This window comes from Cyprinodon tularosa, unplaced genomic scaffold, assembly GCF_016077235.1.
Source record: "Cyprinodon tularosa strain WSP-4 unplaced genomic scaffold, ASM1607723v1 ctg697, whole genome shotgun sequence".
In the NCBI taxonomy this organism is placed as follows: Eukaryota; Metazoa; Chordata; class Actinopteri; order Cyprinodontiformes; family Cyprinodontidae; genus Cyprinodon; species Cyprinodon tularosa.
This window is the reverse complement of record NW_024039448.1, coordinates 197,465-214,319: the sequence shown is the minus strand read 5'-3', so window position 1 is coordinate 214,319 and position 16,855 is coordinate 197,465. Positions and strand designations below refer to the sequence as shown.

The window sequence follows — 16,855 nt, the reverse complement described above, 5'->3', positions numbered from 1 at the left end:
AATCTTGATTTGGAAAAAGCTTTTCACACGAATTCCCTGGAGAAATCTGAGCTTCTCTGAATTTTTTCGTTCTTTATCAGTCGGACAGATTTTCATTTACTTTGTTTTATTAAAGTGTTTAAAAATGTTCAATTCAATATTTGCCACTGTTGTTTTTACCTCTAAAGCTCAAGATGAGGATCAGTGTAATCTGCTGGGCTCTATACATATAATTGCAGTATCATTAATAAATGGATGCATATGACTGAGATGAGCTGATAATCCTGTAAAGTTATTTAATGTGACCTTTGTCTCGAACTGCTGCCATAAGAATAGATTGAATTTACACTTTCATACAATATAAGACAAAAATTATATAATTTAATATGATTTAATATTAAAAAAGTATTTAGTAAGATATTAACTAACTCTAAGTTAGTCATGTTCAGCAAAGGTTCACCTTAACCACAAAATAAATAAGAAAAAAAATCCAGGAAATTAGGTTTTAGTATTTTTTTTTTTTTTAGAATGTATTTATAAATTATGGATAAGCTGTTATTGTAGCCCATTCCTCCTTGCAGATACCCTCTAATGCTGTGATGTTCTGCGCTGGGGTTGAAGTCTGTAGACTGGTTAATTAGGCACCATCTACATATTTCTAAATGAGTCTTTCCTGTAATTTCAGATGGCTTGACAACATTTGACTTTCTTTTCCTTAATATTTGTTGTGAAAATATTTTCCTCTTAATTGTGAAATTACAGGTGCTGGTCATAAAATTAGAATATCATGAAAAAGTAGATTGATTTCAGTAATTCCATTTAAAAAGTGAAACTTGTATATTATATTCATACATTACATACAAACTCATATATTTCAGATGTTTATTTTGTTTAATTTTGATGATTACAAATGACAACAAATGAAAATCTCAAATTCATCATATCAGAAAATTAGAATATTACTGAAGACCAATAAAAACAAAGGATTTATAGAAATGTTGGCCAACTGAAAAGTATGAACATGAAAAGTATGAGCATGTACAGCACTCAGTATTTAGTTGGGCCTCCTTTGGCCTGTATTACTGCAGCAATGCGGCGTGGCATGGAGTCGATCAGTCTGTGGCACTGCTCAGGTGTTATGATAGCCCAGGTTGCTCTAATAGTGGCTTTTAGCTCTTCTGAATTGTTGGGTCTGGTGTATTGCATCTTCTTCTTCACAATATTCCATAGATTTTCTATGGGGTTAAGGTCAGGAGAGTTTGCTGGCCAATTAAGAACAGGGATACCATGGTCCTTCAACCAGGTACTGGTAGCTTTGGCACTGTGTGCAGGTGCCAAGTCCTGTTGGAAAATGAAATCTGCATCTCCAAAAAGTTGGTCAGCTGCAGGAAGCATGAAGTGCTCTAAAACTTCCTGGTATGTGGCTGCGTTGACCCTGGACCTCAGAAAACACAATGGACCAACACCAGCAGATGACATGGCACCCCAAACCATCACTGACTGTGGAAACTTTACACTGGACTTCAAGCAACGTGGATGAAGTGCCTCTCTTCTTTTCCTCCAGACTCTGGGACCTTGATTTCCAAAGGAAATGCAAAATTTACTTTCATCAGAGAACATGACTTTGGACCACTCACCAGCAGTCCAGTCCTGTTTCTCTTTAGCCCAGGCAAGACGCTTCTGACGCTGTCTGTGGTTCAAGAGTGGCTTGACACAAGGAATGCGACAGCAGAAACCCATGTCTTTCATACGTCTGTGTGTGGTGGTTCTTGAAGCACTCACTCCAGCTGCAGTCCACTCTTTGTGAATCTCCCCCACATTTTTGAAGGGGTTTTGTTTCACAATCCTCTCCAGGGTGCGGTTATCTCTCTTGCTTGTACACTTTTTTCGACCACATCTTTTCCTTCCCTTCGCCGCTCTATTAATGTGCTTGGACACTGAGCTCTGTGAACAGCCAGCCTCTTTAGCGATGACCTTTTGTGTCTTGCCCTCCTTGTGCAAGGTGTCGATGGTCGTCTTTTGGACAACTGTCAAGTCAGCAGTCTTCCCCATGATTGTGTAGCCTATAGAACTAGACTGAAAGACCATTTAAAGGCTTTTGCAGGTGGTTTGAGTTAATTAGCTGATTAGAGTGTGGCACCAGGGGCCATCAATTTTGAACCTTTTCACAATATTCTAATTTTCTGATATGATGAATTTGAGATTTTGAGAAATTAAACAAAATAAACATCTGAAATATATGAGTTTGTATGTAATGTATGAATATAATATACAAGTTTCACTTTTTAAATGGAATTACTGAAATCAATCTACTTTTTCATGATATTCTAATTTTATGACCAGCACCTGTATTGTTTCCAAAGAGAAAAGCCTTTTATCTCATGTTTGACTCAGATTATCCAGGCTCTATATCGCTCCTTCAGGTTGAAGAGCACAGCAGGTTGATGGAGGTGCGTCATCATCACCATGTCTTCAATCTTATCAAACTTTGGGGGATTCATCAGAAACTCCTGCTCCTCCCTGACAGTTGACAAAAAACATGTTCAGACGAAGCCAGCAAACAAAACAGAAAACACAGGAATCTCTGCTCAGACAGATATACGGTACCAGCTCATATTTAGAACTGATTGTTCTTGCTGTCCATCGACTCTATCATCAGTGGTCTTCGTGGCGACTTTCCCACCAGATTTCTCCCGGATCTCAGCCTTTAGATGCAGCTCTTATTTTATCACTAACAAATACTCAGTCCTGAAATTAAACAGGCGGTTCTCAGCTTGGTCCCTCTGACTTACGCAGGTATTGAGTCGCAGGCCGCAAAAACGGGCATTTTCCCATCGGAGCTCATTCTCTCCACAAAACCCTCAGCAGAGCATTGATTCTTCCATTCGTGGAAGAAGCTGTCATTACCAATAACACAGCTTTCCTAATTCACGCTATCAGTAGGGAAACTGAAACCCTGCTCAAGTTGCCTTAAGGTTTCCAAACATGCAGCACAGCAGTTGCTTAAGAGTGCTTGAACAATGCAGTTGTTCCTTTCTATATATATCACAGCTTTGTCCCTGATGAGAAGTCTCTTTCCTTTACATGAGCATCCGCTGGTAGAGTTACAAGCTGGCAGCTTATCATAGACAAGGATATTTCAAGGATTAGGAACAAGAAGCAGTACTGCTATAGTTATTGTTTTAAAGCCTTTGAAAGTCTTAAAGTCTGGTGGCCAAGTGGTTAGAGTTTGGAAGCTTTGATTTCGACTCCCACAGACTGCCAATCAGGCACCTTTAGCAAAACCCTCATCCCCAGACTGCTCCCCGGGCGCTGCACATTGGCAGCCCCAAAAAAAGAAAAATTCAGAACTCTTAGTTTTTATTAAGGCTTGTGGTTGGCAGACTTACTGTAGCTCAAAATTATGCTAAACGTCTTTTTAGAGCAGACAAAAGAGAGCAGAAACAGTAGAAGGCTTTTAACTTTACTCCCCCAATTTCTAAATATAAGTTTAAGGATTTATTTAGGATTTTTGATCTGAGGTACTGCATGGATACTATTGAAAGTCATGGGGGTAAATATGTTTACAGGGGATTACTGTAATCCCCAAAAAAAGAAAAATTCAGAACAAAAGACCAATTGGACCTGTACACTGGAACGACGAGTCTTCCATCACAAAAGTCCCGGGTTCCACACCCCCTGCGGTCATCTTTCTCTGTACTATGTGTTTTGGTGTCACAGCAAGGTGAAGCAACAGACTGCCTGAATTCAGGCCCTCACAGTTCCACATTTCTATGTTATTCAGTTATTAAAGGCTCTGCGCCTCAGTAATAAATACAGATCTGGTCAACTTACAAGTTAATTTGGATCTTTTAATATTGCTAATTAATTATTTAAATAAAACCGGAGAAACGAGTCACCTCCTAGAAGAGATTTATTTTGAACCAAAAACATTTTTTGCTTTGATTTACATAAAAGGAAAAAAGATTCAGTAAACATATATCCAGGGTCAGTGAAACCAGGTTAGACCCAATCAGATAACTACGCATGTGATTCAAAATTGTCTTTTTTAAAAGAAAAGCCCTTAGAGCAGGATATAATAAAGGAAATCAATAAAGTTTTTTCCGTCATCTTCACTAATATAGAAAAGCGCTGCTGCATTAAAAGTAAATCTGCTGCTAAAAGCCACTCAGACTTCCACCTCTGCTCTGAATGGTCTAGCAAATTTTGTCTAGATAGTTAAAGCCTATTCATATGATACCAGAGAATGAAAGTTACTTTTTTATTGTATGTTAGATGCAGGAAAATCCATGAAAGCACCTTTACTGTTGTATAAAGTTTCGTAAGTCAAATACACGATAGGACAACCTGTCCATCCCAATGAATTAGACCTTGATGGCTTTGTTTAAATCTATTTATGTAACATTTAGATCAGAGGTCTGCAACCTCTGGCTATGGAGGTGCAATTGGCTCTTTAAACCCTCTAAAATTGCTCCTAATAATTGCTAAAAATAAAAAACTAATGTACAATAATAACAAATCCCAATTTTAGAAGATTTATTGGTTTTTAATTAGAACATTAAAATTATATATATATATTTTTATTTTTTTTTATTTAAAATTCTGTATATAATATTGTAATTCTTTACATCAAATAATAGCCTATAGAAGAAAATTCATTCTTCAATTCAATTCAGTTTATTTCTATAGCACCAATTCACAACACATGTCATCTCAAGGCACCAGATCTTCATTTTTATTCTTTCCATGTTTGAAAAGCTCTTTTCTTTAAGATGACAACTAATTTCCTTTGGCAGATGCTTAACAAAAATAATCGCTTATCATTTAGTTATAATTCATGTAATACTTTGCAGCGCTAAAAGATTTTTACTTAGCTGGATTCAGGAAAAAATGTGTCTTTGAATGAGAAAGGATACAGAACCCTGATCTAAACAGATTTAAACCTTAAAAAAATCTTAACTTTTAGTTTTTATTAAGGCTTTTGGTTAACGGGGGCAGACTTAGCTTGAAATCATGCTGCTAAAAGCCACTCAGACTTCCACCTCTGCTCTGAATGGTCTAGCAAATTTTGTCTAGATAGTTAAAGCCTATTCATATGATACCAGAGAATGAAAGTTACTTTTTTATTGTATGTTAGATGCAGGAAAATCCATGAAAGCACCTTTACTGTTGTATAAAGTTTCGTAAGTCAAATACACGATAGGACAACCTGTACATCCCAATGAATTAGACCTTGATGGCTTTGTTTAAATCTGTTTCAGTTCAGTTTCAGTTCAGTTCAGTTTAGTTTATTCGAACAACAAAACAATATAAGATGTGTAAATACAACACAACACAATGAATACATAAACCATAACAAATTGTTCGAAAAGGAATGGGACGAAGTATAAACTTTTAAGTTTCCCATCCCTAATGAATCAAGAGACCTAAGTTGCTCATTTAACTAGTTACATTCACTCTTCCATATTAATCTACCTGTTTTTTATCTTTCCTCTTCTACATATTTATCCAAAAGTAATTTTTTGTACCTTCTCTTAAACAAATTTACGTTCACACTCTGCTTTAAACACGGCTGTAGACTATTCCATAACTTCACTCCACTACTTGATATAGTCATTCTTTTCATCGCTGTTCGTACCGTCTTCGTTCTGAATACTGCATCTCCTCTAAAATTATATTTTACATCTCGTTCTTGAAACAATTAATTTATATTTTTAGCCACTAGTTTGTTTTTTACTTTATACATTACTTGCGCTGTCTTGAATTTTACCAGGTCTGTGAATTTTAATGCATATAGCTGTATAAATAATCGATTGGTGTGCTCTCTAAATCCTACTTTGCATATTATTCTTATTGCTCTTTTTTGTAGTTTGCATATGGATTGTAATGTGCTCTTATAGATGTTACCCCAAACTTCAACACAGTAAATCAAATCTGGCAAAAACAATGAAAAATAAAGCATTTTTAGTGATTTTGGGTTCAATATATGACTCGCCCTGCTAAGAATAGCACAACATTTGGCAAGCTTATTTTTCACATAGCTTACATGTGGTTTCCAGCAGATCTTGTGGTCTAAAATCACACCAAGAAACTTTATTTCATTCACTTTTTTTATTTCTTTATTATCAATTGAAATTTTTCCATTAATCTCAGAATTCTTTCTTCCAAATATGATAAACTTAGTTTTGTCCAAATTAAGAGATAATTTATGTTTATCAAACCAAATTTTAAACTTATTCATTTCTGTTGTAATTAGCTCCAAGATCTGCGGTAAACTATCGCCCGAACAAAATACATTTGTGTCATCTGCAAATAAAATCAATGACAGTGCCCTTGAAACTTTACAGATGTCATTTATATAAATGATAAATAATTTGGGGCCCAACACTGAACCCTGTGGTACTCCACATGTAATTTCCAAGAGCTCTGATTTATGTTCCCCTATTTGAACAAATTGCTGTCTATTTCCTAAGTAGCTTCTTATCCAGTCCAACCCAACTCCCCTTATCCCATACCTTTCTAGTTTGGTCAGCAATATGTTGTGGTCAATGGTATCAAAAGCCTTTTTTAAATCAATAAAAACCCCAACTGCCACTTTTTTATCATCAATGCAATCTGTAATTTCCTCCATGAGTTGTATTAGTGCCTTGGATGTTGATCTGTTTGACCTGAATCCATATTGATTGTCAGTGTATATGTTGTGTTTTTCCATAAAGATATCTAGTTTAGTGGTAAATAGTTTTTCAATTATTTTGGAAAATTGAGGGAGTAAAGAAACTGGCCTATAGTTTGTAAAATGGTGTCTGTTTCCGTTTTTGAACAGTGGAATAACTTTGGCTATTTTCATTTTGTCTGGAAATGTACCTGTTTGAAAGGACAGGTTACAAATATAAGTTAGTGGTTTAATAATTTCTTCCATAACAATCTTAACAGTTTTCATATCTATATCCATCCAGTCAGCAGAGGTTTTATTTTTGCAGTTTTGTATTATTTCTCTAACATCAGTCTCAGTCACTGCACCCAGAAAGATTGTGTATGGGTTCCTTTCCCCCATGTCTTCGCAGACAGATGTATTTGTCTCTGATATTTTTGACGCAAGCTCAGGTCCAACATTGACAAAGAACCTATTAAAACCATTAGCAACGTCAGTCATATCCTTTATAATTTTGTAACATTTAGATCAGAGGTCTGCAACCTCTGGCTATGGAGGTGCAATTGGCTCTTTAAACCCTCTAAAATTGCTCCTAATAATTGCTAAAAATAAAAAACTAATGTACAATAATAACAAATCCCAATTTTAGAAGATTTATTGGTTTTTAATTAGAACATTAAAATTATATATATATATATTTTTATTTTTTTTTATTTAAAATTCTGTATATAATATTGTAATTCTTTACATCAAATAATAGCCTATAGAAGAAAATTCATTCTTCAATTCAATTCAGTTTATTTCTATAGCACCAATTCACAACACATGTCATCTCAAGGCACCAGATCTTCATTTTTATTCTTTCCATGTTTGAAAAGCTCTTGTCTTTAAGATGACAACTAATTTCCTTTGGCAGATGCTTAACAAAAATAATCGCTTATCATTTAGTTATAATTCATGTAATACTTTGCAGCGCTAAAAGATTTTTACTTAGCTGGATTCAGGAAAAAATGTGTCTTTGAATGAGAAAGGATACAGAACCCTGATCTAAACAGATTTAAACCTTAAAAAAATCTTAACTTTTAGTTTTTATTAAGGCTTTTGGTTAACGGGGGCAGACTTAGCTTGAAATCATGCTAAACATCTTTTAGAGCAGACAAAAGAGAGCAGAAACAGTAGAAGGCTTTTAACTTTACACTCTGTATCTTTAAATGTAAGTTTAAGGATTCATTTAGGATTTTTGATCTGAGGTACTGCATGGATGCTATTGAAAGTCTTGGGGGTAAATAAGTTTACAGGGGATTACTGTAATCCCCAACATTACTTTGCCTTGCATTTTCTTTCCCCAACTTAAAAGTTTGATTTAAAAACATAAAAGAGACGTCAGTAGATTTCCCCCATAACTTTCTATGTGCATATATCTGCTAAGGACACAAGTGTCTCCCTTGTCCTGAGAGAAACAGAGCTCATCTGTTCTCAGTTTGATCCCCCTGACACTCATTCAGAACATGCAGAGTCAACTCCATTAAAAGAACGGAACAAGCTGGCCAGCCAGAAAAGTCCTTGTTGTGTCTCAGAACATTTCTGGTTTTGTTAAGCGCAGACGGACGACCTCTGGCCTCTTTATGGTCTGATCAGAACTGAAGCATGTGTTTCTGTCAGGGCCCACTATGGTTCTGAGAGGGAGGAAAACTGCTCATTTACAGAGTTTCTGTGTTTTTCACTTAGTTCTTCCTCTTCGGCTGCAGACTGTAACATTTTGGACACTAATGAGATCTCGTCCTCCTCCCTATTTCTTCATTCATATCTCCAGCAGTCGACTGGTGGTCTAGTTCCCAGAATCACAGCATGGTAGGAACCTGATTTAAACTCTTTTTGAAGCAGACTTTAAATACGTCATTTTACACTAGGTGATGTTAAATATAAGCCCTATGTTTATTTGTGCACATCATATTTAATTTAAATCTTAAGATCATATCATATTGAGGATCTAAATCTAGGTCTGTAAAATTTAAACTCACGCATTTTTGTTAGAATTACAGCTTATCGAAGACTAATTTATTTAAATACCATATTTCAGTACAAGACAGTTCAAACATGACATTTGTACATGAAGAAAACATAATAGGAAAACACACAGACTAAAGTAAATTAAAGTGGCATGGGAGGAGAGAAAATTATGTTAAAAGTGAGTATTAAAGGTAAAATATTGATAAATGAAAATAAAAACTTTAAGTGATAGTATTATTCAAAGAACATAAGAACTAAAAACTGCTGCTTCATGTTTGTCAGAATACCTGAGAGGTCTGGCTGGTCCACTGATAGCAAGTTTGTAATGTATTTTGGAGCTCAACTATTCAGTGATTTATGGTCTAACAGAAGGATTATAAAGTTTTTTCTCTGAGATAAAGGGAGCCAGTGGAGGGACTTTAGAACGGAGCTGATTTTCTCCACTTTCTTAGTTTTAGTGAGGAGGCTGCCAGCATGATTCTGGAACAGCTGCAGCTGTCTGATCCAATTTTTAGATAATTCTTCAGTAATTGAATTCTACTAAAGATGAATGCATGAATTGGTTTTTCAGGATTCTGCTGCAACGATAGTCCTTTAAGTTAAACGACAAGACTTAAGAATTAGATAAAAAATTTTACATGCAATAGACACTTACTTACAGTAGATGTTGTGTGTATTTTTGGTTTTTGTTTCTTTTATCTTATTTTTACACCAATCAGAAAGATGCTAGTGGACTTGAGCCTTATTTATGAGATAGTAGCAGAAGCTGCTTTGTGTTTGATGGGCTCTTCTGACCCTGATGGACCACAGCCTCCTGTCAGAGGAGAGTCTGACACAGTTTGTGTCTAGGGTGGGAGGGGACAGCTATAACCCTACCTGCTCACCTATAGGTTCTGAGCTGTACAGTTTCTGAATGTAGGGAAGGTTGCAAGTGATCACCCTTTCCAGGGAGACCCTTTCTTTCAGCGTTGTCTTTTGCATGGATGGGGCAGCAGTGTACCAGATGTTGATGGAGGAGGAGAAGATGGACTCAATGATGGCAAAGTAGAAGTGCACCATTGTTGCCTTTGGGAGGCCAAACTTCTTCAGCTGTTGAAGGAAGTACATCCTCTGCTGTGCTTCCATGTTTAGGGAGCTCATGTTTAGCTCCCATTGGAGGTCCTGAGCAATGTTGACATCCAGGCGGTGGAAGGAGTCCATAGCGGCGACTGGTACGGGATCACAGGGACGGTGTTTCACCTCGTAAATAAATAAGCTAATACTTTTCTAAAAATCAGAGCAATATTTTGTATTAGAACCTGTTTTCCCGCATGTCTCCTCCTGCTGCCACAAACTTCTCTGGGACTTGATGTCTGCTGAAGAGAAAAATGCAAAATCAGGTGTGCATAACAGAAGCTCCTAAAACATGAAGGAGGGACAGACCTGCTGTTTGAGATCAACATTTTGGGGTAGGGTACTTTCTTTTGTTGCAAGGCACCTTAAAGCCTCGGAATCTTACCTTTCTAAGGTAAAAGCAGTTCACAAAGCCTCTCGGCCTTAAGCGAGTAAAACTGTTGGGAAAACTGAGGAGGATGTTTAGAGATATTTATGCCTAAAATAGGGAGGAGGTTGCAAACAAACCCTAAATAGTAGAATAAGTCAGCTCATAGAAAAAAAAAACAGGTTGATCTGCTTGGTTATCTGCCTCTAAATATGAAGCAACAGAGGGCGCTGCTGCTCCTCTGCTTCTTTTTTTTTATTTATCTTGTCTGTTTTGCTAAATCAAACAAACATCACAGTAAAAGGCAAAAATCAAAAATAAATATAATAAACAAATCTAAACGATGAAAAGGATGATAAACTATGTTCATTTTAACAAACATGGGCCCTGAACCATCAGAGTTCATGTTTCAAAGAGGCAAAAATAAGCTGATTTTCAATACAGATCTGAGAAAAGTTATCAACCAAAGTTTGAAGCATGAAGTACAAACAGCAGGAATCTGGAATTTTGCATTAACAGCGTTTCATTTCATTTTCTGTAAGCCTTTTTCTAGTTTTATCAAGTGACTGCACATTCCTCTGCAGCGCTTCCACTCTCTCTTTCTTTCCATAATTGCTGCTGTTTCAAACTCATCTGCAGCCAGAGGCACAGTTACAAAATATGAAGAAAAAAAATTCTGTCAGAAAACCCAGTATTATACAAATGAAAACAACTTAAACACTGCATACGATTTATATTATATTTTATTTTATCTTTTGATATAATTTGGACTTTGTTTTTGTCTAACAATGCTTCAGCTGTTCCATTACCAGTAAGGTTAATCAGTCTTTTTTCCAGTGGGACAGTGGGCTTAATTCCCTTTTACCCTGCTAGTCTTCATCAGCCAGCAGAAGCTTGAAGACACAGCCTTTCTTGTTAGGCTCACACAAAGTGAACACCAGACGAGGATTAATCCTCCTGCAGCACCCAGAGGATTTGGGGGTTTCTGTAGAGCTATCTTACACATCTGTGTCTGATTTTTTCTTTTTTCTGTGAAAAACCTGATAACTTTAGGCCACAGTTCTGCTTTCAAGTCTGTGAAATCAGTGAGAACAAGAGATCGGTGGATGATTAAAAAAACAAGATAAGGTCTTAATCTGTGCCTGCTCAACAACAATAAAGAAATGTTTTAATCTTAAGCGCTTGTATTTTCATGCTTTGTTAGTTCTTCTACATTTTGTCTTGGGGTCTTTTTCAGCAGTGATAAGATGAAGCAGCAGGGAGTTTATAGACGGATTGGGGCAATGGATTTCAGTGTTAGGGTGAAGAAAAGAGCTAAGCCATGAAGCTAAAGTCTAGATCCACTGCCCTGTCTACAATGTAGCACTCGCATATAGTTTTTGGACATAGATCATGACTGATAAAACTAGATTCCTGTTGCAACAAACTGAAATAAGCCGATGGAAATCAGAGCAGAGATCACATCCTACCTAAGTTGGTTTACCAGGCATATTTCAGAGACAAGATTCCACCAGAAAGAGCCAGAACCTGGAGCGGGATGCCTGGGTTTCTGTCCAGAACTTCTTACATCTGTGACTTAGTCGGATGAATAGTGAAATGGATGATCAAGTGGTTCTGCACACAGTGCAGTTAATGTTCTGCACAGAGTTTATAGCTATTAAAATGTTGAAAAGTAAATATAATTTCAATAATATTTAGAATTGCTACAAGAAAAATACAAACAAAACAAAATTAACAAATTTATTGGAACAGAACACTTACAGTATAAGTCAAGATCAACACTCAACCCTCAAGGTCTTGCTTTTTGTCCACTGTTGTTGTTTTTGGCTTAAATCTGAGAAATTTATCATGGAGCCACTAAGTTTGAAGAAGAGCCTCAATATTAAAGGTAAATGGAGGATTTTTGCAAATCTTTGAAAAGACCCACCTTCTCCAACCTTGTACCCTCTCCCAAGAGGGAACTCCTATTGAACGTGTGTGAGAGCGTGCATGAGCCCATTTCCCCTCGTGCACGCTCTTTTTAAAAGTTGCTGTTTGCATCGCTCATACAAGTTTACTTTCCAGAAGATTTTAAATTTTTCCACTATGTCAGACTCACCATGTGGAAGTGAAAAATGGGGCCGAGCACGTAGGACGACATTACAAAAACATATCAGTAGAATGATTGACAGTTAGGAGGAATATGTATATATATATATATATGATGCTGCACTGCTTCATCCATTGTTACAACATGCACTATATAAACAAAGAAAAGAAAAAAGAAATACTTTCATGTTACCCAGAACTAAAGATAAAAACAAAATAAGAAACAAGCGGGAAAAACTAAATTCAGATTTAATTTAATCCATTATATTTATACAGCATAATTTCACAAGGCATGTCCTCTCATGGCCCTTTATAGAGACTATTCAGTCAGATCATCTTTTTATCTAAAGTAAACCAGCTGATTTCATAGATAGGGCCTTCGAAGCCGCAGCTCCCCATCTGTGGAATGCCCTCCCAGACCACCTTAGGGCCCCACAGACGGTGGATTGTTTTACGAATGGACTGAAAACTTTCCTTTTTAGAAATGCCTACAATTGTTGATTTTAGATTTTTTTAATAGGCTACTTATGCCTTTGTGTATTGATTTTAATGATTGTCTTTTTACTCTGTTTTTAATGTTATGGTATTTTAAACTTGTTTTAATTTTCCCTTTTTTTAAATGTAGCACTTTGAGATTTGAAGTCAAATGTAAAGTGTGTTACAAATAAAATTCATTATTATTATTATTATAACTATAGGTGCACTGAAACAACAGTAACAAAGTGTAATACTGTCTTAAAGGCTGTTATTTCATTGAAGGGAATTTAATTCATTAAATTAGCTCTATATGTAAACAGACATGGTTTTAAAAGTACTCGATGTGTGCAGCTTTGTTATCTTAAAAAAAAGGCAAAATATGAGCAGAAGATCATGGATTGATGGAAAATGTGAATAAGTAAAGCAACATAATCATGTTATTTTTCCATGACACATTCAGACAGGCTTTAATATGACCTGCAAACAATGGAGGGCATAGATGGAGCACAGCAGAGGTCTGCCTATTCAGATGTAAACCTTACAGCTTTTTAGCTTTGTCCAGATCACCTCTAATTCAGTAAAAGCAACATGTGCAGACATCTTAAAAGACCTACATGATCTGTGATTACATTTCACATTTGATCATGTGTCAAACAGAATCCCTGAACGTTCAAGGGAAATTCTTTTTCCCTTCGAGTCCTGCAAAAACTCCAAAGGAGGATCATAGCTTCTGTTTATTGCTGCAGAAAATATCAATAAATCAAGCCTCCAATACACAAATCGATGAATTTAAAGCTACAGTGTGTAATAATTACAGGGATATACAGTCAGAAATGTAATATATTATACATAACTATGTTATTGATCATCATCTACGAGCTCAGCCTCTTAACCTTAATATTTGCGTTGCCTTAGAATTCGTTATTTATAATTACATAGGAGCAGGTCTCGCAGCCATGGAGGCAGACATCTTTGCGCTACGGCAGCGCAGAGCCAACAAACTAGCGATTGCGAGATCGCCAAAACGTCACAACGATGTAGAAAAAATAACGGGTATAGTTATTATCTAAAGTCTACATGAAATCTATACCCTACACAGACTAATGAAATACTATCTGTAAAATGATCTATGTAAACAAACCTCATCACTTGAGAAGGTAGGTGATGCGGACGTCGTGGAAGACATTTTGTCCCGTAACGCTCGCCGTACTGTTGGGGGGGAGAAGCGGTGGGGGGGGATGTTCATGTTGCTGCAGTCTGCAGTCTGACCGCTAGATGTCGCTAAAGGTTACACGCTGTAGCTTTAATTAATTTGATATAGAAAAAAAGAAAACTACCAACTCCACCAACAGTTTAAAATGATGGCGTAAGTGCGGCGGAAAAACATTAACAGTGAAATGTGCACAGACAGTCTATAGATAAACAGTTAATGATTACAGCCGCACTGTTGCTGCTGGGGGCAGATAGCCAAAACTGCATCATAAGATATTTTTGGCCCTCAGTCAACAAGACGTAAACACACCATTAATATTTCATTGCCCTGACCTAATAGTTGCCTCGCTCATATATCCAGCAGACAGAGTGGAACATTAACACTGAATGGATGAGCTTAAAAACAAGGAAGAGAAAAATCTGAGCTTCTAAAGAAAACAGCAAATAAGCTTTATTAAAATAAAACACCGTTAAAATGATGCATCCAAGAGTTCTTCCTGTGTGACAGAGAAAATTAAGGCCAACTGGGATCTGATGGATAAACCTGGCAAGTTTGTTTATATAGCACATTTCCGTAGCAAGACATAATGTTAATGTGCTTTACTGTACATGAGATACAGAAATTAAAAGTGCATTTTAGTGAATTAATGTAATGTAATGAAACCATAGTGAACATAACTGAACAGAAATTATTTGAGAATAAAAATGAATCAACACACAGATTTAGAGTCTGATTGGTAGTGTCTAGATCTATTAGCTGAGGCTGTATGCTAACTTTTGAAAACCCCCTACTTTAGTGCAAAATTATTACTTATGTTTTGTTTACATATGGCTGTACAACTTCAGGCTATTCGCTTCTCTTCAAGAATTTGGAGATGGTAAGCAAAATCGTCATTAGATATAACATGGTCTGATAAAATACTGGATTCTGACCAAATGTAGGGTGTCCTTTAAAAAGGGTTTTTAGGACATATACAAAAAAAAGTTGCGGTCAAATAGCCAACAGCACCTAGAGCCAAAAGTGGTATATGGCATATTCCAGTTGAAAAATCATGAAAGCCAAGGAGCCCAGAATATAGGCCAGGGGGAAGCTTAGGTGACGATTGAGGTGGTAATTTTCATGGTATCAAACATCCCATAAGGTTCTTGCCAGTGAAATAATTTGACCACAAAAAGAGGGTTGAGCAATGGCAGACCCACCAAGACATGGAAGCATATTAAGTTGTTTTAATACATCCAGTAGAAAACATGTGGCAGGTTCGGTTTAGTTATTCTATGAAGAAGAATGAGCAAAACTATCGACAGCTATAGACTTGAGTCTGTAACTACAGCTAAAGGTGGTTCTAGAAAATAAAATAAAACTGAAGATCCTCAATAGTCAGTTCTGTGTGTATCTTTACACTTTTTCCTCTCCACTGTCGCTACAAGCATGCTTAGTGTGAAGGATTGCCTTCGAGTCAATGAGTCGATGCAATCAACTGGTTTTCCTTAGATAGAAAACTTTGAATCAATTTGACTGGATGATCTGGTGAACTGGAAAGTGCCTTGAGATGACTTGTGTTGTGAATTGGTGCTATGGAAATAAACTGAATTGAAACTCAGCCAGTGATCATGTTGACAATGTTTTCCTCTGTTCAGCCAATTTTCCTCACCTCCACCAGTCATGCTTTCTATACAGCTAGTCAGTGTTTAGACATCAGCTCCTCTCATCAGTAATCATCCCAGCTTTTCACCTGTTTTAATTCCTCCTTACTGGATGCCTCTGCTGTTTCCTGTGAGCTGAAACAATTAGGAATCTAAACTCATATAATCCTATTCGATAAATTTTTTTGTTCTGTGCAAAATCAAAAAGATCAAAAAGAATTTTAGCTTTTGGGTCTCCTCACTTTGTCTATATTCCATGTATCTATTGAGAAATTTCAATTCTTGCATCAAATACAATCTGAAACATATTAAAATAGTTGTTTTTTAATAGATTTTCTCGTAATCAATGCAGATGAACTCAGGGAGTGTTCGGCTAAATGAATCACTATAGAGACCAATAATTATTAAAAAAAACAATTAAGGGTTTACAGGATTTTGCCCAACTGTTTCGTTTTTTCTAAAACAGCAGTTTGTTGATTTCTTTTTGCTTTGCTGTCTGCATTCTGCACGTTCAATAAAGCAGCTAAAATCCTGCAGAAATCCAGATCTGCATTAATCTGCAGCGAGCAAAGCAAAATGAAAAGACCCAGCAAGTCACTTTAATGTTACACATCAATCGTCTCTTTCCTCCCACTCCGCCCTGTTACTAGAACATGATACGGCTCTTTTATCACCCTGGTAATAATCTGCCCGTTTATAAATCCCCCCGTCACCTCCACCACCACCTCCACCCTCCCAGATGCTTGATGGGAGAGCAGCATCCTGAAGTTTCTCAGTCAGGTTTCAGCTGGCAGGGATCTGAGGAGTCCACGCTCGGCTGCCTCTGAAGATGAACATCCAGGAAGCCAGTGATCCCTGCAGATTAAAAATGTCTCTTCCCTTGTAAAGAACACTGCAGTAATTCCTGGCCTCATGTGCTCAGAGCAGAGCCTGAATAAAAGCACCTCACGGCTGCAGAGGCTCCTGGGGGATTGCTGATAAGGTGGAGAGCGTTTATTCATATTTATCCATTTACTGGATCATTTTTTACCACAGGAATAACTCCTTTATTTAGCAGGTTAGGGATGTTTCAAAATATAATGGGAATCTGATGGTTTTATTTGCATAATCCTTGGAGGCCATTGTGGCTAAAACATTCACATTATCTATCCTCATTGTATCTACATGTTTGTGAAAATATTGTAGCTCAACATAAACATTATCTTGGGGCTCCTCTTCCCTCCATTAAGGACATTTCATCACAGCGCTGTGTGTCCCGAGCCCGTAATATCATCAAAGACCCCTCACACCCCCACCATGGACTGTTCTCCCTG

General features: G+C 36.8%; 1 protein-coding gene across 1 annotated transcript in view; it reads left to right on the top strand.

Moving 5' to 3' along the window:
• The first annotated feature begins 8,342 nt into the window (after positions 1–8,342).
• Positions 8,343–16,855, top strand: part of gas7a (growth arrest-specific 7a) — a 65,788-nt gene continuing 57,275 nt past the window's right edge. The window contains exon 1 of the mRNA XM_038268188.1: positions 8,343–8,482. Within this exon, the coding sequence (XP_038124116.1) occupies positions 8,480–8,482 (3 nt within the window). The 5' untranslated portion in view covers positions 8,343–8,479. The remainder of the gene's footprint in view (positions 8,483–16,855) is intronic.